This window comes from Petaurus breviceps, unplaced genomic scaffold (genome assembly GCF_028583685.1).
Source record: "Petaurus breviceps papuanus isolate PSGF00001 unplaced genomic scaffold, PetGlider_PUasm1.0 171, whole genome shotgun sequence".
Classification (NCBI taxonomy): domain Eukaryota; kingdom Metazoa; phylum Chordata; class Mammalia; order Diprotodontia; family Petauridae; genus Petaurus; species Petaurus breviceps.
Genome location: NW_027185754.1, coordinates 8,449,088 through 8,474,423, shown reverse-complemented (window position 1 = coordinate 8,474,423; position 25,336 = coordinate 8,449,088). Strand labels below are relative to the sequence as shown.

The 25,336-nt window shown below is 43.3% G+C and overlaps 1 protein-coding gene across 7 annotated transcripts in view; it reads right to left on the bottom strand.

Annotated features, from left to right (window-relative positions):
- The window catches only part of ZNF423 (zinc finger protein 423), a 438,674-nt gene that overhangs the window by 197,280 nt on the left and 216,058 nt on the right, over window positions 1-25,336 (bottom strand). Inside the window, exon 1 of one of the 7 annotated variants that reach the window (XM_069082543.1) lies at window positions 3,430-3,692. The exons of 4 other annotated variants lie outside the window; for them this stretch is intronic. Coding sequence is in view for 1 of the 3 variants with exons in the window: in XM_069082541.1 (XP_068938642.1) it covers window positions 3,110-3,209 (100 nt within the window). In the remaining 2 variants the exon portion in view is untranslated. Of the gene's footprint in view, window positions 1-3,042; window positions 3,262-3,429; window positions 3,693-25,336 lie in introns of those variants that run through there. 2 more of the 7 variants (XM_069082541.1, XM_069082544.1) reach the window with 2 other exon arrangements.

Here is a 25,336-nt window from a genome sequence, read left to right as displayed (position 1 = left end):
AAGGAGGGAAGGAAGGAAGGAAGGAAGGAAGGAAGGAAGGAAGGAAGGAAGGAAGGAGGGAAGGGAAGGGAAGGGAAGGGAAGGGAAGGGAAGGGAAGGGAAGGGAAGGGAAGGGAAGCATTTCTAGATGTGACTCTTGTGCATCTTTCTCCCCCTAATAACTATCATCATCATCATCATCATCATCATCATCATCATCATGTGCACACATGAATCAACAGATGAGAAACAGATTCAGAAGAGGAGAGTGACTTACTTTTCTCACACATCTAGGAAGCATCAGAGCCAAGAGTCAAACACGGATCTCAGGACCACAGGTCACCCCTCTTTCCACTACACCGTGCTGCCTCTGAAGGAGATGCCCTGACTGCTCTGCCCTAGGGGAAGGGAAGAAGTCCATTCTGATTTTTGATAGTCTACTATGCCTCCCCATCTACAGAGCTTCCCAAGGCTGACTGCCACCTCCTCTCGGTTTTCCAAAGTCAACAGCAAGAGAAGTTCCACATGACTGGAAACTGGCAAACAAAATCTCATCACTTAGGCCTCAACATTGGCGGGTTACCCTGAACAGCTGGGCAAAAAGGATGCATTTCTTCTTCAACACCAACTCTTAAGACCAACTCAAGCTGGCAAGGTTTAGGGGACCTGGATTTTAATGCAAGCTCTGCCACTGATGACTTCAATGACCTTGAATAAGTCACTTTAACTCCCTGACCCTCAGTTTCTACAGTTATAAAACAGCCTTTTGAGATCAGCCTAATCACCGGGCCCAGAGTTGGGATGACCTGGGATCGAATCCGGGCTCAGATACTTAGCACCACACCCAGAAATAACTGGCCGTGTAACCTTGAGTGAGTTACTTAACCCCAATTGCTTGAAAAAAAAAAAAAAAGAGATCAACCTAATTCTATGAAGGCTTTGTGGATTATTCCCTTCTAGGGGCAGCTAGGTGGCGCAGTGAATAGAGCACCAGCCCTGGAGTCAGGAAGACCCAAGTTCAAATCTGGCCTCAGACACTTAACACAAAAACTAATCGTGTGACTTTGGGCAAGTCACTTAACCCCAACTGCCCTCCCCCCCCCAAAAAAAAAGATTACTCCCTTCTAGATCTTAGAAGAGATGTCAACAATGCAAGCCAAAGGGTTTAGAAAACTGAAGAATGTTATGCGGTATGCCACTGACAAGCCTAAACAGTTCAATTTGATGAATGTTTTGGTTATTTTCACTGAACTGATTTTTTTTTTTGGAGGGGATAGAGCAAGGTAATTGGGGTTAAGTGACTTGCCCAAGGTCACACAGCTAGTAAGTGTGTCAAGTGTCTGAGGCAGCATTTGAACTCAGGTCTTCCTGATTACAGGGCCGGTGCTCTATTCACTGTACCACCTACCCCTCTCTTTCTTTTTTACTCCCTGTTCTAAAACAGGAGGTAGAAAGGTGTGTGTGTGTGTGTGTGTGTGTGTGTGTGTGTGTGTGTGTGTGTGATGGACCTGTTTTATCAGTCTCATAAAGTCTATGAATCCCTGCTCATAATGTTTGCTGCCTATATTCATAACTGAAAGACATGATAAACTTCAGTTAAAGGTTAGTGAAAACAAAGTAGAAACCACCCAAGTTCACAAAACTGCTAAAAAATTATTCACAAACCCCACATTAAGAACGCTAGGCTCTCGGGGGGAGGGGGATGGGGGAAGAAGCAATATACTGGGAAATCAAAATGACATAAAAACAAAATATATAAACAAATTTTTTAAAAGTTATGTGGCAACCATTTTTTTTTTAAAAAAAGAAAACAAATATGAAATAAGAAAACAAATCCCCAAAGCCTTGGTCCCTGAGTGTTCAGAACATGTCTGCTCCTGGCTACACAAAGAATGATGGCATTAATCTATGTAATGAAGGCCCAGGAAGCAGGAGCCTACCATCTCCTAGTCATTAAAGATACCTGGGTATGAATGCCAGTACCAGATCCCGATAGGTTTCTCCAATGGTACTGGGATGCTGCTGGGCCCCTCACCTTCCACAGTCTTCTAGGCCAACGTGCTGCCCCAGTGGGTTCTAGAGAAGTCAGATTCTCCATCCGTTGCTACCATCCTTCCATAGGATGCCTTACCTCTCTGCTCTGCATGCCAGAAACGTTAGGCAGTGTTATTACATCAGCCAAAATAGCTATTAACCCAGTAGCCAATAATAACACGTTATCCTATCAATTTGCTTCTTAAATACCATATAATTACAGAACAAAAGTTCGCTATCTGGGTAGCTTAGTTCCGTAATACAAAGAAAGAAAACTCAGCAATCCTCTCCCAAAATGAAGAAAGGTACTCATAATGCATAGTCCATATTCACTGCAGGTCCCTCGAACATCATCCCAGGGGACCAAGGACCTAGAATCTTCCATCAAGAAGCCATTTTCTAACTTCTAACTAGTTCAGATCTATAGATTGGCATGCTCTTTATGGATTGATCAGCTGTCTGGCTGTGGTAAAGGCCATCTCTAGAAGATACCATGGAGTGATTAAAAAGAGATATCACCATACCCTCACCATGGAGACCTGAACCTTCTTAGTTGTATCCAGTCCAAAGTCTGGTAGCAGAACCTAGTCATTAGAACGCTTTCTAACCTCAACAGATGGACAGCAGAGAGGGAAAATCTGAGCCACTTGGAAAGAAAGGCAGGAGAGAGAAAAATAAAATCAAGTCAACAAGTATTAAGTGCTTACTGTGTACCAGGTACCAGCAGAGGCACAGAATCAGTGGAAAGAAGACCCAGAAGTTACCAAGAACAGTGGCTGGGAAGGAGAAGAATGAACAATACTTTTCCACAGTTTAGAAGACAAGGAGTGAGAGGACAAAGATATGTGAGAACAAAAGGGGTTTGAGGAACAAAAAGAAGAAAATAAAGGGGAAAGAAGATAGCGAGGACCAAGCAAGGCCTAGCAGGAGAAGGAATGAAAAAGGTAGATCTGAGAGAGCTGAAGTTATATTGAGAAAAAGTAAAGAGAAAAAACATTAAAAAAAAAAAAAGATATTCTAAACCCAAACCTGAAGGTTATCCAAAGACATGCTCTCCCAAGGTCACCCCCAGTGCTGGACAGCATCCCTCACATACCCCAGAAGGGCTCAGGTATCCTCAGGCTGGTGAAGGGAAGGGAGCAAGATGGTTTCTGCCTAATGGGGAGCTCCTTTAAGGGGCCAGTCCCGTGTTCCATTCACATCCCTGGAAAACATTTTTTCCTCCTTCTGGATTTGATTCCCCTCTGAGGAAACATTCTGCTTCCCAACAAACCAGGAGTTTATAATGCAACACTTGGCTATCAGGAGACATGACTTCTGCTCTATTCATTCCCCCCCCCCCCCCCCCCCCCCCCGCCAGCTCTGGCTTGGGATTTCCACCTCTCCCCTACCCCCACCCATACCCCTTCATCTTACCTTTCCCCCCTCCTCCCCAATCCTTCCTGAGGTGAGCCTCTTCCGCAGGGGAAAGTTTAATCGAGTGGCAACAGCCGAAACTTAATCCCTCTATTCACCCATGGGCCAGCAGTGTCGCTGGCAAACTGCTGGGGAAATCTATTCACACTGCCCTACGAGTGACCTCAGCTCCGGGACATGTCCCCACCCTATCCACTGGGGATAGGATGGGCTGAGGTCTCTCTGCTAGCTCAGCCACTTGGTATTGTCTCTGGTTCTAGAGGACAGAAAGAAAAGGGGGGAAGAAAGGAGGAGGGAAGAAAGGAGGCAGTAGAAGGGGTGGGAGGGGAGAGGATGGGAGAAAAGGCCAAGTGTAGAAATCTCAAGCCATTTGTCCAGATGTTGACCCAATTCAGAGCTGTGGTCCACAGAGGCGGCTTCCAGGGAGGGAGATCAAACTCACTTCACTAGGGGATTCCAACAGAGAGAGCTCAGAAGCAAGAGACTGTTCCAAAGCCTCCTTCCCAGTTGATGGCAAAGGAGGGAGGGAGGAAGGGAGGAGAGAATGTATCCAGGGAGGGAGGGGAGGAGGGAAGAAAGGAGACAAGAGCACACCACACACTGGGGCCCTGCCCTTGGGTGCCAGCTTCTTTGCCACAAGAACAGGGGGCCAGACCAGTATTTGTGGAGGGGGTAGGGGGGGAAGCTGTTGTAATGGAGGGGGCTGCTCTCCCCAGGCAACCCAAGGGATGGAGGGTGGGTGGGGTACCGTCTCTGGGAAAGAGCTTTCAGCAAATGGAAACAATGCTGAGGAAAACTGGCGCAGCTCAAACATGCCGATCAACTCCAGGGGAAACCAGGCTCTAGGCCCCTGACTAACAATGCACTTCCATATAAACCATCTTGCTTAGGCTGGGTTCACAATTTAAAGGCAATAAAGGTGCGTAGTTAACAGCCGCCTATTGAAATGCATTAAAAAAAAAAAAAGATAACATATAAAGAGAAGGTAGAAGAGAGGGAGGGCACCAAATGGCTTAAGCAACTTTTTCAGTGAAAATGGAAAACATTTTATGCAACTACACAATTGCTTTTCCCTTTGTACACCACTCGCTATTATAGATTACAGGCAGAGGTCCCCTCTCGAGGCAGAGCTCCCCATAAGTGTTGCAAAAAGCAACCTAACAGCATAATTTCCTTCACTATACTTTGCTACACTTTGCTGGGCTTGGCCTTCCTGCAGGCATCCAGTGGAGACTGGCAGTATTAACCACTTCCTAGACCGAAAGACTCGGCACAGGACTCAGGTTAGGCCAGATGAGCTGGCAGGCTCCAAGTTTGCTCCACGGCAGAGGGCTGATGGCAGGCTAGCAGCCTCAAGTGTCCCAACTTAAAAAGACCAACCCTCAAGTTACAAAGGCTGGGAATTTTATAAGGAACAGAATACGAGTCACCAAGGCTAGAATTCCAGTCCTGGCTCCAACACTCACTGTTGGGCCATGTGAAAGAGGCAAGGCTCTCTTAAGCCCTCTAACCCTCATCTGTCAAACAGGAGAGACAATGGTCTCACTACCTGATTCAAAGGATTTACTGTGATGAAAGAATTTTGTAAAAACCCTCATCATCATCATCAGGACTGCTAACCACATTTGGCCTACATGGCCTGGGGATGGCATGTCTTCATCTGCCAAGTATCTCAAAGCACTATGGGAGAGCAAGAGAAAACACTGAACTTAGAAGACAAGGGGACTTGAGGCCAAGTCTAATCTTTTACTAACTGTGGGACCTGGGACAGGTTAAGTGGTTCGTGCTTTCTGAAACTGTTTCCTCATTAGTAAAATGCGGACAATTATGCCTGCCCTAGCTCATTCACAGTGCTGAACTTAGAGTCAGAAAGACCCAAGTTCAAAGTTTGATTCAGATAAGGTGTATGATGCACAGCAATTTAATCTCTCTTCCTCATCTGTAAAATGGGGATAACAAGAAAGTATACCTTTCTCACAGGTTGTTGGGGGGATCAAATGAGATAACAAATTTAAAGAACAGTTGGCCATCATTATTGTTATTATTAAAGTACTTTGTTACAATAAACAGGGCTCATTATTATTGATAACAACTGCTATTGCTATTTTAAAACAGTAATACTCAAGCTTTACAAAAAAAAATTTTTTTCTAAAAGGGGTGGGGAGGGAGTGTTAATGAGGGTTACTAGAGGTCTTTTTCTTTTTAGAAAATAAAATAAAAAACAAACAGGAAAAGGGCACCAAAAGGTCTGTGCATGTGTAACCACTGAACAAATTAAAATTAGCTCATTTAATCAGCTCGTAATGGTCTAGCTCTCCCGAGTGATCACTTGGTATACAGCAAACTTCACAGCAGAAATATGAGGGCCAATGTCAGTTTATCCTACAACAAAGGGATTTTCTAAATAGCATGATCAAAACCCAACGAAGGCTGGGGAGAACTAGGGAGACGGGGAAAAAAAACCGCCATCCTGGTGGGCACCCAGCCTTCCAGTCTTGTCACTTTGAGCTGAATTGTTCTTTTGGCTTTTGTTCTAATTATCTAAACATTTTGCACTGACTGTTCTACAAAAGGCATTTTATCCAGATAAATAGGTAATTCTAGTCCACACCACAGTTGCAGGCTCCCTCTCCCACCCTGCCCAACTCAGCCTCCTCCCCACCTCCTAACTCCAGCCCTTCCATCCACAAACGCTAGCTGTTGGGGGGGGGGGGGTAGAGGGAAAATGAAGGTAAAACCAGGACCCAGATCACTAGATCCCCAGGGAAGTGCCCCTGGGAGCACAAGGCACATCTGAGACCCTGGCTGGTACCAGGTAATATTATTTCCCCTGGGCCAATTCTCCATACAGCCGACCACCTGGGTTAAGTCATTATGGCAATCAATGGGGGTACTGGGGAAGAGGATGGAGATGGGGGTGGGGAGAGGTAATAACGAGAGATGTAGAAAAAAAATATTCTATAAAGTATCATCAATGACAATGTGGTATACTGAAAAGAACAATGCACAAGGTAGAATCAAAAGGGCCTGGGTTCTAGTTCCAGTTCTAATATATATATTCTAGATTTCAGTTTCCTCATCTAAAAAGCAAGAACAATTCCTGCCCAGCATACTTCACAGGTTTGTTCTGTGACTTACAAGACAATGGATTTAAAAGAACTTTGTAAACTACATGTCCCAAAACCCTTACAAGGTATTATTACTAAGAAACTATTAAACTAGCTACAAACATGGGGGAGGCCAGGTAGCACAGCAAGCAAGAGCACCTGCTCCAGTGTTGGGATGACCTGGATCAAAATCCGGGCTCAGACACTTAGCACCCACCCAGAAACACCTGGCCGTGTAACCTTGAGCAAGTTACTTAACCCCAATTGCTTAGGGGCGGCCAGGTGGCTCAGCGAGTAAGAGCACCGGCTCCAGTGTTGGGACGACCTGGGGATCGAATCCCGGGCTCAGACACTCAGCACCACACCCAGAAATAACTGGCCGTGTAACCTTGAGCAAGTTACTTAACCCCGATTGCTTAAAAAATAAAAAAACAACCTAGCTACAAACAGGTAATGGGTGTTCTACTGCAGGGGTGTAAACACAGACAGAAACGGGGGGGGGGGGGCTCACCAAATTTTAAGGATCCCTGCAGATCACATACTGACCTAGTTTTAGAATGTAACATCATCTATGCTTTTATTACATTTTCATAGATTTTGTTAAATATTTCCCAGTTATATTTTGATCTAGTTTGGTCCTCCTCAGAAGTGTCTTGACCACAGGCAGGCTTGTTACTTAGGACAGCCCCGTATGATACCTGTTGTGCTTATCCTCGTTTTTTTTTCTTTTTGGAGGGCAATGGGGGTTAAGTGACTTGCCCAAGGTCACATGGCTAGTAAGTGGCTTATCATCATCTTCCAGATGAGAAAACTGAGGCTCCAGGATTAACTGACTTGCACAAATCAGAAACACACACTGTCACCTGCACACCTCATCCCTGTACTTCAGAAAGGAATCCTCATACCGTGTTTCCCCGATAATAAGACCTATCCCGAAAATAAGCCCTCCCCTTACTGTGTAGGATTCCTCTGAAATAAGCCCTCCGCTGAAAATAAGCCCTATTGAGATTGCTACTGTAGTGAAGGTGATCCCCTGTGCTACACGCTACATTATGGTACCCTCTGTATGCACCGTCCCCCCCCCCCCCGGGTGAAACGCACGGCGCACTCCAAGCTGCATCCAATCAGAGCTGCAGCAGTGAGCGTGTCATCCTGTTCTTCCCCAGTGATTTGCTTATTGAATAAAGGTACATGTTTTTGTTCACATTTACCTGTTTATTAAAATTGTTGTCAATGTTCATTAAAATAAGCCCTCCCCTGAAAATAAGCCCTCTGGTGTTTTTCTGTCCAAAAATTTAATAAGACAGTGTCTTATTATCGGGAAAACACGGTAGGAGCTCCTTTAAGACTGACATATGGGCACCAGTTGGGAAAAGGAGGGATATACTTCCTCTTGTACTGCTGATGGGCAGATAGCACACTCCCTCACAGGGCATTCCCTTCATCATGAAATTATACATACAAGAAAGAAAAAGAAAAACTAGAATTCAAGAATACAGAATCACTTGCCCCAAAAGAACTAATGGTGAAGTATGTGAGACACCATCAAACACAGTTGTTTCAAAACTTGAAGAGACCTTAGTTTGCCAGCACATCTATTTCCTGATGCATCCCACAAAAACCCGATAGATGGAGTGTTCAGTCGTTTTTCAGTCACGTCTGACTCTTTGTGAACCCATATGGGGTTTTCTTGGCAGAGATACTGCAATGGTTTGCCATTTCTTTCTACAGCTCATTTGACAGATAAGGAAATGGAGGCAAACAGGGTTAAGTGGCTTGCCCAGGATCACACAGCTAGTATCTGAGGCCAAATCTGAATTCAGGAAGACGAGTCTTCCCGCCTCCAGGTCCAGCACTCTATCCACTGTGCTACCTAGCGTCCCTCATCAGACAAATAGCATAGCCTAATAGGTAGAGGGTGGCACCTGGCCATTGTGGAGACCCAGGTTCAAATCCTACCTCCAGCACCTACTGGTAGTATGACAATGGTCCTCAATTTCCTCATCTACTAAATGAAGAGGCTGGGCCAGATGGTCTCACATGTCTCTCCTTATGAGGGACCGAGTGAGAAGGCTGGGCTATATCATGCCAGCACAAAGTGGATGGACTCACTTGATTATCCAGTTAGGAATAGAAGCCCACATGAAAAGATCACTAGATTTAAAGTCAGAAGACCTGGGTTTAGATCTCTGCAATCTGCCCCCCACATGATGCTGGGCAAGTCTGTGTGCTCATCTGTACAATAAGAGAGACGGACTAGTATTTCTTTAATGTCCCTTTTACCTCTAAAATGAACAATCTGACATCTATCAACCCTCCTGACTTGATTCCTCCTGAATCCAGATGGGGTTTTCACTGAATGAATCCCAAAGGAAGGCAAAATGCCCTCCCAGTTCACAGCCTTGCTGATGCTAAATCACTCCAGCTTGTTTTCCTAATCTCTTGTCTGAATTGCTGCCCTAGGAGTTGACAGAGCCATGGAAACTACCCATCCCACTCCCTAGAGCCCTGACAATTTCTAGGACTCCTCCAGAGCTCCCACCCACAGGCACCACCTGTTCTAGAGTAAACCAGTGCTGATGACAAACCCTCTTGGGAATCTGACTCTGGCTCAGATGTGACTCAGTCATGGCTTTCCATTCACAGACCTTCCCAAACCACACCCGGATGGGAAGACCTTTCAACTTATAACAGAACTCTCTACAGAACAGGAGATGACAAGAAGGAGACAAAAAAGAGGGAAGAGAAGAAGGAAAGAAAGAAATAATCAGTAATAAAGTCCCACTTTTCTACAACAGATTGAGATTTAAAAAGTGATTTCCACACAATGACTCAGTGTGGTAGGTACTGCAAGCATTTCACATTTAGAATGTACTAGAGATTTCACTGGAGTGTGGGTGCTTCCTAACGTCTACCATTACAGACTGTCACCTTCTCCACAATTTAAGTTCCCAGGGGAAACCAAGGCTAAGTGAATTATCTAGGGTCACATAAGCAGTATGCTTAAGAAGTAGGATTTGAATTCATATCTTCCTGATTCCAAAACAAGCTCTCTTCCCTTATAACATGTTGCCTCTCATGCAAGCATCATTACCAACATTATCCAGAGGAGGAAACTGGGATTCAAGGAGGTATCCTTCCAGGAAGTGGCACAGCCTGCACTCAAAGTCAGTTTTTTTAACTCCAAGTCATGTTAAATCCACAAGCCTAGCATTTACATAGCATTTTAAAACTTGAAAAGCTCTCTTCATATATTATATCACTTAAGTAACCTACCAGTTGGCAATAACGTGTCTGTCCATTGGCATGATACAGAGAGTTCCCACGGTGTTAAAGCTTCTCCTAGCATCCCCTTCATTTCTCAAAGTGTAAGGTTTTTACCAGACATATAAAATGCTGCTATTCAAATGCCTCTTTCAAGATGAAGAAAGAAAAACTTGGAGAAGTGTAAACTATTTATGAGGCTGAAAAAAATGTCCTGTTAACTGGGAGCACAGAACATGCAGGAATATCTCTGTCTTCCACTGAAATCCTTTTCAAATGCTTTGGTGGTGTGTCAAGAACCCTGATTTCTCAAAGGGAAGTGTTTAACTATACTAGTGTGCCATAAGTTCCACTGGCTCCCAAAGAGATGGAAAGGGCTTATGAGAAAGAAGACCCAGACAGGAAGAGCATTTATCAGCAGATGAGGAGGGGAAAGCCCGCACCAGCAAGGGCAGTTTTCAGGTATCAGCGCCAAGACTGTCTCCTACTTACTCCTCATGTGACATCTCTGCGACCTCCAACCCTCACATGCAGAATGAAGAAGATGGATTAGAACATTTCTAAGGTCCCTTCAAGCTCCAAATCTAATTCTCTGACCCTAAGAACAGCCTCATTCTGGCTACAGAGAAACATTCCCCCTTTCATGCCCCTTTGGGGCAAAAGTCATTTGGAGTAGTTTATTTGCTAAGATACTCTAAGCTGACAAAGAAGAATACAGCAAGCACACACTTCAGACTGTGGCTGGTATTTCACGTTATTTAGGATCATAAGGGACAGCTAGCTGAAGCAGTGGAGAGCTGGAAGTCTGGGGTGAGGAAGACCTGAGTTCAAATCCTGCTTCAGATACTTTCTTATTTGTGTATCCTTGGCTAAGTCAGTTAACCCTGTTTGCCTCAGTTTCATTAGCTAGAAAATTAGCTAGAGAAGGAAATGGCAAAACCATTCTAGTATCCTTGCCAAGAAAACCCCAAATGGGGTCAAAAAGAGCCAGACAGGACTGAAACAAGTGAACACAACAGAATCATATGATCGCAGATCTGGAATTGGAAGCTCATCCAATCTAATCCTTCTGATTCTGGTCACCAGAGGCAGCTAGGTGGTGCAGTAGAAAGAGCACTGAGCCTGGAATCAGGAAGACCCGAGTTCAAATCGAGCCTCAAACACTTCCTAGCTATGTGACCCTAGGAAAGTCAGTTTGCCTCACTTTATTCAACTCAATAGGGATAATAACAATACCTACCACACAGGGTGGCTGTGGGCATCCAATGGGACAATATTTGTAAAATATTTGGCATGGTGCCTGGCATATCTGAGGGGCTATAAAAATGTTTATTCCTTTCCCTTATTCCCTACCCAAGAGACTCAAAGAGTGACTTGTCCAAGGTCACACAGGCAGTAAGTAATACACAGCCCTGGCACGGCTGCTTGGAAACCATTCATGCTGGGATCTGCTGCCTCCTGCTTATCTGCTGATAACAGCTTGTGGTCACAAAGGCCTAACACAAGCCTCCATCAAAACTCCATCTTCTTGGCAAGGATAAAGAAAATAAAACAAAAGCATCCTTCTTCCCTCTTCTGGTTCAGTCGACTTTTTCTATGCCAAACCTACGGATCTCTATACCTCCCCTCCAAAGAGAAGTGACTGGTCCAGGGTCACACAAGCAGTAATCAACTGATCAACAGGCATTTACAAAGGATCTATTGGGTACCAGCACCATACTAGGCACTGGGAGTAAAAAGAAAAGGAAGAAAACACTGCCTGTTGCAAGGAGCCTAGTAAGTGACTGACTGGTGTCTCTTTCTTTTCATCGCTTCAACACTGTCCTTTTCATCAGGCCTGAATTAACTTCAAAAGCTCTCACTTTTCTATCTGTGTAGGGACCAAGAGAGCCATGATGGGTAAATTACTATTAAAAGCCCCCAAATCTGAGCTGAGTCTGTGAGAGTCCAAAGTGAGGGATAAGATTTGATGGGTGACACATATGTTAAAATGTTTTTAAGCTACTAAAGCTTCAAATTACACTAAGACTTTAAGAACATCCTGTATTAATGTGTTTATTTGTTTAAAACTGTATTGTTGTTTTCTTAACATCCATTGAAGCAACTCCTAAATCTCAACTCCTCATTTGTACCATCCAGCTTCCCTGATTTCCTTCAAGTCAAAGCTAAAATGCCACATTCTCCACAAAGCCTTTCCCATTCCCTTCAATGCTAATAATTTCCTTCTAATATCTCCACTGTCCTGTATGTAGTTTGTACATCAGTTTACATGCTCTGTCGTATGTCTCCTCCCCTCCTTAGACTGTCAGCTCTTTAAGAACAGGGGCTGTCTTTTGCTTTCATTGCATCCCCAGCACTTAACTTAATATCTGGCACATAGAGGGTACTTTTAAATTGTCTGTTTAGCTATCAAAGCAGACTGACAAGCATTTTACAACTGAGGGACATAGGGAACGGCCTGGGGCACAGAGATTAAGCGGCTTTCCTAGGGTCACAAAGCCAGTATGTGTCAGAGACCTGGTCCTCCTGACTCCTAGGCTGGCTTTCTCTCTGCCTATGACACCATGCTGCCTTTGCCCATGTAGAAACTCATGATTTGTACCAATCTCTACCTAGATAGTATATATGATGGATATACATTCCCACAAGTACTTGGTTTCCCTCTAGAATAACTGAACTAGGTCTCCAGGCCATCAGGAAGAAAAAGCCACCTAGAGAGTTAAGCTGGTTAATTTTAAAAGCAGCAGGAGGATGTTGCTCCCCTCTCCCCAGGATTCTCCCTAGTCAAACATACAGATGCCTGGCAATACCATCTGGCACCCATGTAAACCTTTATGCTTGTTGAAAGTATTCTCTCACTAAACCATCTCATCTGAACCCTAACTACAGTGCTATAAGATAATAATAACAACAGTAATGATTAGAGACAATGCAAAGGAGACCAAAATCACGTGACAGCGGATAGGGCACTGGGCATAGAGTCAGGAAGATGTGAGTTCAAATCCAGCTTCAAGGCAATTACTAGCTGTATGAGCAAGTCACTTAGCCTGTTTGCCTCAGTTTCTTCATCTGTATAATGGGAATAACAGTAGTACCCACCTCCCAGGGTTCTTGTGAAGTTCTAATGAGATAAAAATTAGAAAGTTCTTCAGGTAGTGGCTGGCACAGTTATCATTAAGGGAGAACAGATAAGGTACAGATCATCCCCATCATGCTCTCTGCTACTAGCATTGTCCAAAAGATATCTTCGTTGATCGCACAAAAGATGAACTTAACATTCTTTTACTCTTATTTAACTGCAAAAAAGAAGTTTATTTTCCCCACCTATTCAATAGTCCATAGAAAAGTAAATACAAGAGAATAATAGTAGGAAAGCAACTTTTCATGGTACCATTTTTTATTCTGAACCCTGTCCAAAAAAAAGAAGAATAAGACAAGGATGCCAATAATAGCTGGTATTTATAAAGCACGTTAAGGTTTGCTAAACACTTTGCATAAATTACTTCATTTGATTCTCACAACAACCCTGACAGCTAAGTAATACAGGTATTATCTTTGTTTTACCAATGACACTGTGCCTCAGAGAAGGGACTATTAGTCCCATCCCAGAGATTAGGAAATTGGGGCCCAGAAGGAACTGGATGTGGAGTTAGCAGACCTAGGTATGAATACTGGTACTGATATTTAACTGGCAGTGTGACCTTGGGCCAGTCACTTCCCCTTTCTATGCTTCAGTTTCTTTATCTATAAAATGGAAATATAGAAGAAAAGGGGGAGGGGTGGCTAGGTGGCCCAGAGGATAGAATAGCAACCCTAGAGTCAGGAGGACCTGAGTTCAAATCTGGCCTCAGATACTTAACACTTACTAGCTGTGTGACCTTGGGCAAGTCACTTAACCCCCAACTGCCCTACTTTCCCCCCTCAAAAAAAAAAAAAACAGGAAAGGGGAAGGAACCCTATGTAGAAAAAGAAAGTGAGGAGCCTGCTTCCAGAAGTCATGATGGTTAGTAATGTAAGGGCCCTGCTCCCTGATCTAAGCACACACAGACATAATACAACTGATTTTGGTCTGGTAACCACTTGATGAAGAGACGAACTGTTGACTGGGATGCATTGAAGAGGTACCGACCATCTAAAATATGATGTTCCTCATTTCTGGCATGTAGATTTCGCTCCATTACAAGTATAATAATAGTTATATAACCGCCCCCCAGGATTATTATAAGAAAAATACTGGATAAATTTGGCAATTAAAGTCAGTTACTACTCTCATAATTATTAAGTGAACTTTATGATGGTTCCACAATTAGTCACTGGCCAAATCCACTGGGGCTGATGTTTTCTGATGCTTAGGATCACAAGCATAGACCTGCACAGATCTATCACTGGAAAGGACCTTGGAGCTCACCAAGGCCAACAGACTTTTAAAGCGAGCCCACGGACCCAAAGAGGTTATAGGATTTGCCTAAGGTCACGCAGGTAGTAAGTAACAACAGTCTTGGCACTGCTGCCTGGAAACAAACCAGGCCTATATCTAGAATCCAAGGCACCATATTCTTGTGCCATCAAGCACACAGTTCCCTGCACTAGATCTACCAATGAACATACTTATTCCCTCTCTAATTTCTGCAGGGATCTCTTCCTGTAACAGCTTAGGTTCTAGAACCAATTCCAAATGCTATCTGGTAGGACTTGGAAGTCCTCCTCCTCCCTGCCCCAGCATCATTCAGTGGGGCCCAACACCCCACTGCTTCCTTCTAGTCCTCTCTCAGTGAAGAGAAGGCAATCCCTCTTTCATTCTCAGTGAACATCCACAAATTGTGATAAGCACACAGGTTTTCAACAGACCCATTGTCTGGGCCTTCACTCTCATAAGCTGGTGGCAAATGCTGGCTGTGTCCCATTTATTTCTGGATCCCTTTTCAGGTCATGCATGGTCTGTGGCGATCTCTCTTTACATCTAGCACACATGGCCAGGCTGGCCAAAAACATGTGAAGATAGTAATAGGTGGATCAGTATCTACTGGGGCTCCCTCGGAGTACAGGAAAGAGGATGAAATCCAGGGCTTTGGTTTGTGACTTAAGAAATGTTTCTCACCCAGATATGTTTTTCATTTTATTTTATTTTCATTCTGAATTTAGCAAACACCAAATAAAATTAGTACTTCCATATACAATGTAGAAAAGATGAGGATGGTACATGAAACTGAAGATCTCTATTATGTAGAACTTACTCTCCTTTCTTTTTAAGTAAATAATAAATTCAACATGTAACTTTCAAAGCTATCCTGCTTATCTGAGATTCTTTCTGGCCTTCCTTCTCCTTTTGTCTCATTTTTTTTCCTACCCAGATAACACTGAACTAAACAATGTCAAGGTTTGAAAAGGACAGAGAGGATTGGTGGGAATGGTTGCCCCAAAAGCAGTGGAAAGAACATTGAATTGAGAGTCAGGAGACCTGGATTCGAATTCTGATTCTGCCACTAATTCATAATAAACAAAGCATTGTCCCTCTCGTGGCCCCAGGACATGAGGATATTTAAAGGTCCCTGGATATCACCAACATTGTATCCATTCTAAGATCATAGATTTAGAGCCTTAAGACTATGAAGGCTCCCTCTTTTTACAAATGAGCCTAAGGGGGCAGCTAGGTGGCACAGTAAATAAAGCACCTGCCCTGGAGTCAGGAGGACCTGAGTTCAAATTTGACCTCAGACACTTAACACAAAAAAAAACTAGCCATGTGACCTTGGGCAAGTCACTTATCCCTAACTACTCTCCAAAAAAAAAAAAAATGAGCCTATGACTCTAGGACACTGGGCTAAACTGAAAACGGAACAGGGCAGAACTTCCCCATAATTCACACCATTAAGGCTGAAACATCACCAATAAACAAACTCCTAATTATCAATACTCCTTGGGGGCCAGAGAGAAGGGGACAGTTCAGTGGATTAACTAAAAATCTTTCTAATAAGTTCTATTGGGGGGTGGGTGTTGCTTTTTGCATTTTCAAAGACAAGAGGTTTATTTTCCTAAAGAAGTTTCCCAGAGGCTAATATTAACCTCAGACTATAATCCCCGAGCATCCATCAGCTAGCTATGGGAGGCAGCCCAGAAGCAATCTGGGTGGCAGGGGAAAGACGGCTGGAATTTTGTAACCAGCTCTTGATGCAGTCTGGTCATGGGGCCAGCTGGAGCTGGGTGAAGAAACTGTTCAAAAACCTTCATTTTCCCACAGCCTTATCTGGGACCAGGGTAAGCAACAAAAGAATAAAACTCACTTGGGATTGACCATTTCTTCATCCACCTAGATTCACCATGGAACTAATTAGTTATGAAAGGCCAAGTCAGAGGGAGAGGGAGACTAGAGAGGGGAGGCTCAGAATCTGGAGAGTCACAAAGTCTCCAGAAGTAGGACACAGAGAGAAGGCAGGGAAGAGTCCAGTCCTTGCACAGCCAAGGATTAAGGCTTATTAATCATTCCAGACAGAGTTTCAAAAAACAACGACCACAACCAGGATGAAATAGATGAGCCAAGGAAATGCCGGCTTGCCCGGAGGTCCCCAGTTGAGTGCAGAATGTAAGTCAGCATCAAGCTGTACCATCCAAAACAGTGTCTCTCATCACAAGAGCCCAGTTCTGTTAAGACAGAGGGCCCAGAGTGAGATGAATTGGCCTGATTCAGTAAGGGAAGGGGCATATTGGGAACTGACCTTCTGAGGCAGATCATGTAAGAATAGTGCATCAGTGTCGATAATCCACGGTGCAGTCCAGGAGTAAGGGCCAGGATTCAAAGGGTGAACAGTGGTAGCTGGCAACTATTGGACTTGGAGAAGAAAGCTGATCAGGTAGTTACGAGATGAAGTCAACAGGGACTGAAAAGGGAATTCAGGTAAGACGAAAGAGCAGACACAAGAAAAGAAGAGGGAGAACACATTCATGATGGGACAAAGCAAGGCCAAGTTCCTGACCTGAATGGGTGAGTCCAACAGAGGAGAATGTTGTGGTCAACAGGCCAGGTCCTGGTCAGAGAAGTAAAGAAATACCAAACAACAGCTGGGCAGAAGGACATTGCTTTAATGGATTTTTCAAGGGAAATTGGGCTTTCTAATAAGATGGCTCAATGCCTCCAAGCCACTATCATTTCTGGCAGTAGCAGTTGGTTCCAGCCTTAAAAGAATGGGCTCAGATCCTCCCAAAGATTTAAGGAACTGCGTCCTTGACTTATTCACTCCAATAATCCTCTGGGTGAGAAGTCAGAGGGCCATCATCAGTAAAGTAGAAGATAATCAAAAACTCAATTAGTTCTCCCACTGTCAGGGTAGAAGATCCCTACCATACCAGATTCAGTCCCAGATATCATGCCTTGAATGGCTCAGGAAACCAGGGCCTTGGCAGAAGGCAACCTAGCTCAAGCTTCTAATTCCAAATGATATAGCCAGGAGGTCAGAATCACTCTGTAGTTCTGGTTGCTGGGCTTCCTATGCCTTACACAGAGTAGGAGCTCTTGACTTAAATGGTTTCCAGCCTACGAGAAGGAGAAAACCCATGGCTACCAGAAAAACATGTTTCTGTCACAGAACGGCACAGGGTTTGGGGCCAGGACTGGAAAGAAGCTAAGCTGGTCCCCAAAGACATCTTGCCCTGGATAGGAAGCCCACACAAGCTGATTAATAAAAACATCATTGTCCTAGGAATAAGAGATCTGGGCTCTAGCCTACAGCCACTAGATGGCGCAGTAGATATAGTGCTTGACCTGGAGTCAAGGAGACTTGAGTTCAAATTCCCTGTCAGACATTTAAGGTGTATACCTAGGCAAATCATTTAACCTGTCTCTGCCTCCGTTTTATCATCTGTAAAATGATAATAACAGCACCTACCTCCTGCATGTATCATGAACATAAGATGAGTTAACTGGAAAGCACTTCGAAAACCTCAGAGGGCTATACAAATTATTATTATTGTTGTTGTTTGTTGTTAGATCTGCCACTGACTGTGACCTAGGGCTTCTCTGAATTTTAGTTCCCAAATCTGTAAAATAGGATTTTTCTTAAATGATTATGAGAAGTCAGTGAGGTAAAAGCATATCTTTAAAAGTATAAAGTACACATGAGGCATCATCAATCCAAAAAAAAAAAAACCATTCTTAATTACAGGGCAGTTTCACAACACAGCCACGGAAAGATAAACTGCCTGCCGATCATTGTCGCTCCCAGCTTTGGGCGGAATTTTTAAAGCATCCTTTTTTGTGGGTTTTGAAAAATGCCAGTGTGGTTCGAATTAAATTGCATCTTCGGGACATTAAATAAAAAAAAAAAAGGAATCACCCCAAATGAGGAAATTTCAATTCCTTTATGAAGCCAGGCCAGAAACATTCAGATGCAAATATCTCAAAGGAGAGGTCTTGGGGGGGAAGGGGGGGGATAAAATAAAAAGAGATGCACTTCAAATTTTCTGAATTGCTTTCGTTGGCAACCTGATTTGGTTACCACGATCTGTGGCCTATACAGAGGGATGGTTATCAGAGTCAACAGAAGCTTATGCACCTCAAAAAAAAAAAAAAAAAGTCAAGCTTTCCTCATTAGCTCTCTCTGCCTGCCCAGGTAGCAGAGAAATCTGCTTTGTATCCGCACAGTGGTATCCCACTGACATCGGGATTGACTGCCCCCCAGAGACACCGGGGGGAGGGGAGGCAGGAGGAAGAGGGGGTTTCGCCTTCTGGCCCCCTTCTTGCTAGGGAAACCTGCACGCAACCTTTGCAGGGAAGCAGCCCGGCAGCCACTACATCTGGTACGTCAAGATCGAGAGATTCACTGCCCGTCCTGCTCTCCTTTGCACCGCTGATGCAGGAGACCGTGCTGGGATTCAAACCTTCCGCTGCCTTCCCAAGCACAAATCAATCCGCTAACTAGGTGAATCCCACCTCGTGCCAAGGAAAAATAGCATGTGTGTGCAGCCAGGCTAATGCAGCTTAAAGGGACTGCCCCTGGGAGTGGAAAACCCAAGCTTCCTCTTCCTCTCTTCAAAGGTGATTTTTTTTAATGGGGGAGGGAGGGTGAGAGTCGAAGGGAGGGCAAGGAGATTACACAAATCTAAAGACAGAATTTAGGCAAAAATTGGTCCCTTCATTATAAGTTCAATCAGACGCAATTTCTTAAGTTAACCTATTATCTGTTTAAACTCCTTCTGCCAAAGACAATGCATCGTTCCCACACAGGGTTCCTGAAAGTTTTCATGGTCCCAAACCACAAAGACACACACTCACACTGAAATACACTCACTCGCAGAAGCGTGCACTGAAGCACGGGTGAGGTGGTTCCCTGCCCTTGAACTCCCAGCACCTGCTCTCACACGGGAGAGGAAACAGAAATAGAAAGAGACAGACCCTCCCCCAGCGGTATTCCCCCAGGTGCCCCACCCCCTCGCCGGGAGAAGCACCCCCCAGTGAGCAAAGGGAGAGTTTGCACCAACACTTTCAACAACCAGCTCTTCTTCCAAGGTAATTACCCCCACCTGACAGTCTGAAAAGATCACTTTACCTACAACAAATACGCTAAACATGCCCTCAGCCTGGTAGAAACAGACTCAGATAATCCCTTTTACCTAGAGGCCCAGGCTGCAAGCAGGTCTCCTCCCAACAACCTGCCCGACCCGGTGGAGAGCTGGAAGAGCTGTTTCTTTAAAAGAAAAAAAAAAGCCACACAGCTAAATCTCCTCAGTTTCTGTCTTGGCCGGCACAAACTTATTTTTATTAGTTGAGTATTTTTCCCCCAACTTTCAGGAAAGAATGCCATATATGCAAAATTCTGGTGCCCCATTACAAAATAATTACATGATAATTACATGAGCATTAAGATGTCTACCCCCTGAGTAAAGCCACTGCGCCCAGCCGCTAACGGAGGCAGCCCTGGAATGTTTCAGCTTATTAAGGAGAATTCCAGCATTGAGCAAAAGCCCCAGCTGAAGCAGATTCTAACTCTTTTACTCCTCTGATTTCTAATTAAAAATTAAAACAGGTTCCTTTCTTTGGCAACCCAATTATACTGAAACATCATCAGGCTGGGGGGGGGGGGGTTGGAAAAAGAAATAAAAGTTTTCTTCAAGGCTAAGCAACTTCGCTACATCCATCAGTACTCTGAGGTTTTTGCTTTGTTTTGGTTTTTTGCTTTTTTTTTTTCCCCTCTAGACAATTTCACCAACACAATTTTCGGGCTCCTTGCCCTGAGCCCTCACCCTGACCCTCCTGCTACAGATTATGAAGTGCACACTCACCATGAAATAGCACTGCCCCAAGCTCACCTTATGTCTCTGGCTTTTTTCAGAGGCTCAGTTTCACTGTATGGGAAGACTTTCCCAGTAATTCCTTAGTTGTTGGTGAGCTCTCTTTCTTTCAAATTATTATATCATAGAGGATTATAAACTTTGGAGTTGGAAGAGTCCTAAGAGGTTCTCTGATCCAGACCTCAAATTCTGTAGATGAGAAGATTGAGGCCCAAGGATGTCAATCCAAGCTCATACAAGTAAGTATCAAAGGTGGAATTTGAACCCAGGTCCTCAGACTCCAGGGCTAAGTGATTTTTCTCCACCATGCTCCATACTTACTTATATACCAATGTGCTCTTAGGACATAAATTCAGAGGGCAAAAGTGTTATTTTTGCCTCGGTTTCCCCAGTTACTAAGTACGTTGAATTTAGTGTGGGATTGGTTATCTCATTGCTCAAGTGACAATGCTTTCCCCTTGCTCACCCCTGCTTGAAGCTGAAAACCCAAAGTCAGCTCAGAAAGATCTATTATTCCTAAATTCCTATTCTTCCCTGGTCCCTTCCTCACCCCAACTAAAGTTACCAAGAAAAGGCCTCTCTTTCTGACCTGGACACCTAACTCCAATACTCTGGCAACAGAGTCAAGGAAAGGAAATGGGGAGAAGCCCCACATGGTACTGTTTTTTACCCTGGTAGTAACCCTCTATAATCTGAATGCACCCTCTTGTCTACCCATTTTTATCAAGATTCAGTGTGAAGGAGTAAAAAGAACAACGACTTTATGATGAATGAGAGAACCCAGGGTTAAATCGGATCTTTGCCCCATATTGTCACTTTGGGCAAGTCACTTAATCTCACTGGATCTCAACTTCCTCATTTGTGACATGAAAGCATTTGACAAGATGCTCTCTCAGTATCCACTCAAGTCTGAATCTTATGGTCTCCCACTACTCCCCAAGCAGATCCCCTGTGCCTCCAACCTACATTCCACATTGTCTTCAGTACTCACCATACTCATTCCCTACTCCATACTGTTTCACCAATCCCTGGAATTATCTCCCCATTCCTTGTGGCTATTCAAATTCTTCCCATCCTTCAAAGACCTTGCTCAAGTCTTATCTATTCCAGGAACCCTCACAGAGTACTCAAACTGACAAGAAATATTCCTTTGCCTGAATTCCTATCACACAGCCCTAACCATCCAATCTAGCACTCTAGTTACAGCACACTATATTCTTATTTCATATATCTTATGGTCTTTTTCCAGATGGCATTATGCAGATTGCACTGAGCCCCAGAATACTATAAAGGTTCCTCATTAAAATCATAATTTTACAAAAAGATTGGCCTAACCATCCACATTGAAAAATAAAGTGGATGAAATAAGCAAATTGTCCAAATGTGGCTGGATAGAAAGACCACTGAAGTAATATGGACGTGTGTGTGTGCATAAAACTGTAATATTAATGGGATATAATATCTTTCCCACCCATTAATAGGCCTCATGTGGAGCCCATTAACGGAAGCTTTTTTAGGGGAGACTTGCTTATAGGAAGGTTTTCACACCTTCTGATAATTTCTAATTAGGCACTGAGTCATGAGGGTTGTGATGCCTCCTGGCTCTGAGAAGTGTGTATATACTCAAGTTGGTATTTTGCTTTGGGGGCTCTTGTATGAGGAGGATCTTATGATTCTGTAGTCAAGATTCTGAGTGGCCATATGTTCAGAGTTCCCTGATTGCTCAGATGTAAAGGCTCTCTATCCAGGGATATATGTAAAGTATATAGCAATATTGCTTTGATTCAGGCAGAGTCCTGTCTTTTGGTCTTTATTTCTCTGCTTGTATTTTCTGTGAAGTTCAGGGTGCTGGCTTTTCCCCTGAACTAGGGAATATAATTTTTAAAAAAAAATTGTTGACCCCTTAAATAGCTATCTTTCCTAGTAAAGCAGATCCGAGAATCTGTGCTAGCAGTCATTCTGGGTATGCTAATGTGGTTGCCACTATAAAAACATAAACATATCACAGGCTGAGACACATAGAGTTTATACTGTTCATATCTATGTATCCATACATGTTATATACATATGAATATATAATTATTATATATAATTAATTACACATGATTATATAATCAATATTTAATCATATGTTTTATAGAGAAACAGACATGTACATATATGTGTATGTATATGTTTAAGGGGCTTTACTCAGGTGTTATGTATATATCAATGGAATAGGCGATAGTGATGTCAGTTCCTGGAAGACCTGAGTTCAGGTTCTGCCTCTACAAAATAATGACTATGTGACCTTGGGAAAGCTCGAAATACTCTAAACCATTCCTTAAGACTATAAATTGTAGAGAAATTTCCTCATCTGTGATTCTTATATCAGTAAAATCACAGGTATAGTTCCTATCCCCTATATATCAAATAAGCCCTATAGGTGAACAGACCCAGAATTGAATAGGAGATTAAGCTTAAATTGCATTTGAGAAGCTTCAGACAACAGACACTTAATAAAAATCCATTGAATTTAATTACAGCATTTTTTACAGTCTCAAGCTTTTCAAACCACAAAAGTCCATTTCTTAATATCAGTATTCTCTCATATAGCTACAAATCATGAAAGACCCCAGTTTTAGAAGAATTAAAATTTCAGGTGACCTACAAGTCAGTGGATTCAGGACAGCTCTAGAAGAGCCTGGGAAATGATTGCAGGGAGACTAGGGAAAGAAGGGAGGTGAGGGGAGGGCAGAAGGGGTAGCAGTGGGTTACCTGGTTTGTTTGTGGACCCAACATGAGCTCCCTTATTCGGATGAGGTAGGTCTTGAATTTAGCTTTTCCCCAAATTCTTCTAAACAGCCTCTTAAATCTTTCATTCTTACCCTGGCTGGTCATGGAGAAAAGCATTCAGAAAATGACCCAAATGACCAGTAGGAGTGATAAGGTGAAACAACAGATGTATGTGAACAAACTTTGAAAAGGAGAAAGAGCTCTTATAAAGGAAAAGAATTATCATTGTGCATGTATTTGCTGTCTCCTTATATTAGAATGTAGGCCCTTTGAAGGCAAAGACTGTTTTGCTTATTCTTCATAATTCCAGATCAAAGCACAATTCCTAGCACATACAGGAAGTGGATTTTGTTAATTGTTTTCATTATCATTAGCTAGTGACAATCTAGATTTGCAGAAAGGATTTTCATTTTTGACAGACACCCATTCTTCAGGATAAAGCAGAGGTCAAGTCTCTCAGTCCTAACCAAGATAAGGTCTAAGTCTCACTGGGTGAGTTCAAGTATTCCAAACTACTCCTGCTCTCTTTCAGCCAGGTCCAAAAAGCAGCCGATTTGTCTTCCTTCCCACCCAATCAAAATCCTGGACTTTCAATGTTACAGTATTGCCAGAGACACCAACACAGGTGTCTGGGTTTCCATGGAATTCATTGGCTTGTTGCAGTGGTCCTCCCTGAAATTCCCTCCCAATGGCAATGACCTAATCAGCTGCCCTGGCACTCCTGTATGATGTCATCAATAGAGGATTAGGCCCATTGGGCATGGATTAGAAGGGAGAGAAACTGCTGTGGCAGACTTAGCTAGCGGCTGCTGCTCATTTTCAGGCAAATGTTCTTGTTAATTAAAATACATCTGAGCTGAGCACACACACTAGCAACCAAGTTGTTTTTTTTTTTTTTCAAAATCTGCTATACCAAACCATATCATTACTTCAGGTGAAAGTGAAGACTAAACTCATGCTAAACCAAGAGGGTGCCTAATGGCCCAGCCAGAATTCTCTTGGTCTTCACTATGGCACACTAACTAAACTTGTCAGTTGCAAAGTGAGAAAAATTCAGCTCTTTTTTTCTGTCTCTCTTTTACAGCCTTACTGCAGCTTGAAGGGGAGATGACTTTGTGGATAGGAGGTATAATGAACTAGTCCATTGCACAGATGGGAATTTGATACAGAAATACATTCTCATGAAATCTGGAAACTAGAAGGAACCTTGAAAAGCCATCTGGTCCACCATCTTGTCTTCAGTCCAGGACCTTCCTGAAAATGGGCCACCCCAGGGTACTTGTTCAGGATTTCCCCTCTCAGTTCACACACAGACCAACTATCTAAGAGAAAGTCCTCCATAAATTTACCCAGTTTATGCATGATCCAGACCCTTTGCTTCTATTTCTTCCATCTCTTTATCTTAGCAAGAGAGGCAAGGAAACCTAAATTGGTTCACCTAATATTCTAAAAACAGTTCCATAAGAAAACATAAGAAAAAAATGTGTAAGCTCTCTGAAGGCAGAGAGGATGTTTTCTATTTCTTTGATCTCTTCCCACAGCACTTAGCACAGGACTGAGCAAATGTTAGGCACCATATATTTACTGCATTAAGAAATAGAAGAGTCAACCTACTTTAGGAAGGAAAGACAATATTGCATTGCTACAGAGCAATTTTTGACAGATCTCTCTCTTAAGCACATCTTCGAGTCCAGGCTTCTTAAGCCATTCAGAGAATTTCCCTTGAAGGCCAAAATGACCAGAAATAGACCATGCCACAGAACACAATTATAGGAAAAACTTTAAGAAATGTTCTGATACTTATACCAATAAACACCTTGAGAGTCCAAAGGGTATCAGCCTTGGACAAAATTTCGTGCTGTAACATGCAGTTTTTATACATGGAAGAATAAATAAGTGTGAATAAATACTACTCATGTTTTTATGTTGTACATTTTTCTGTATATTATTAATTTAAAATGTGGGTTCAAGTTTGCTTCTGTTATATGCCACCTTGATGAGCATGGATAAGTCATTATCCTCTCATAGACCCCATGCAGCTAAGACTATAAATCATAGACAAGTTGCCAATCTTCATTCATGGAGGGAGTTCCCACACTGGGAGTTTCCCACGTGGATGAAATCACAGGTCTGGCTCTTGTTTGATCTTGTCAATTATACGTGTGAGGCTGTGTAGTGATTTTTGCCTTACCTGATACACTGGAGTTCTGTTATAATTCAATTATAGGTTATCATAGTAAACACTGGTACCGTGTTTCCCCGATAATAAGACACTGTCTTATTATTTTTTTTGGAAAGAAAAACACCAGAGGGCTTATTTTCAGGGGAGGGCTTATGTTGTCCTGCCTCAGCTCTCCTCCGTGGCACTGCTCTCAATGGTGCCAGCAAGCAAATCACTGGGGAAGAACAGGATGACTCGCTGACTGCTGCAGCTCTGATTGGATGAAGCTCGGAGCTCGGCGTGCGTTTCACAGGGGGGG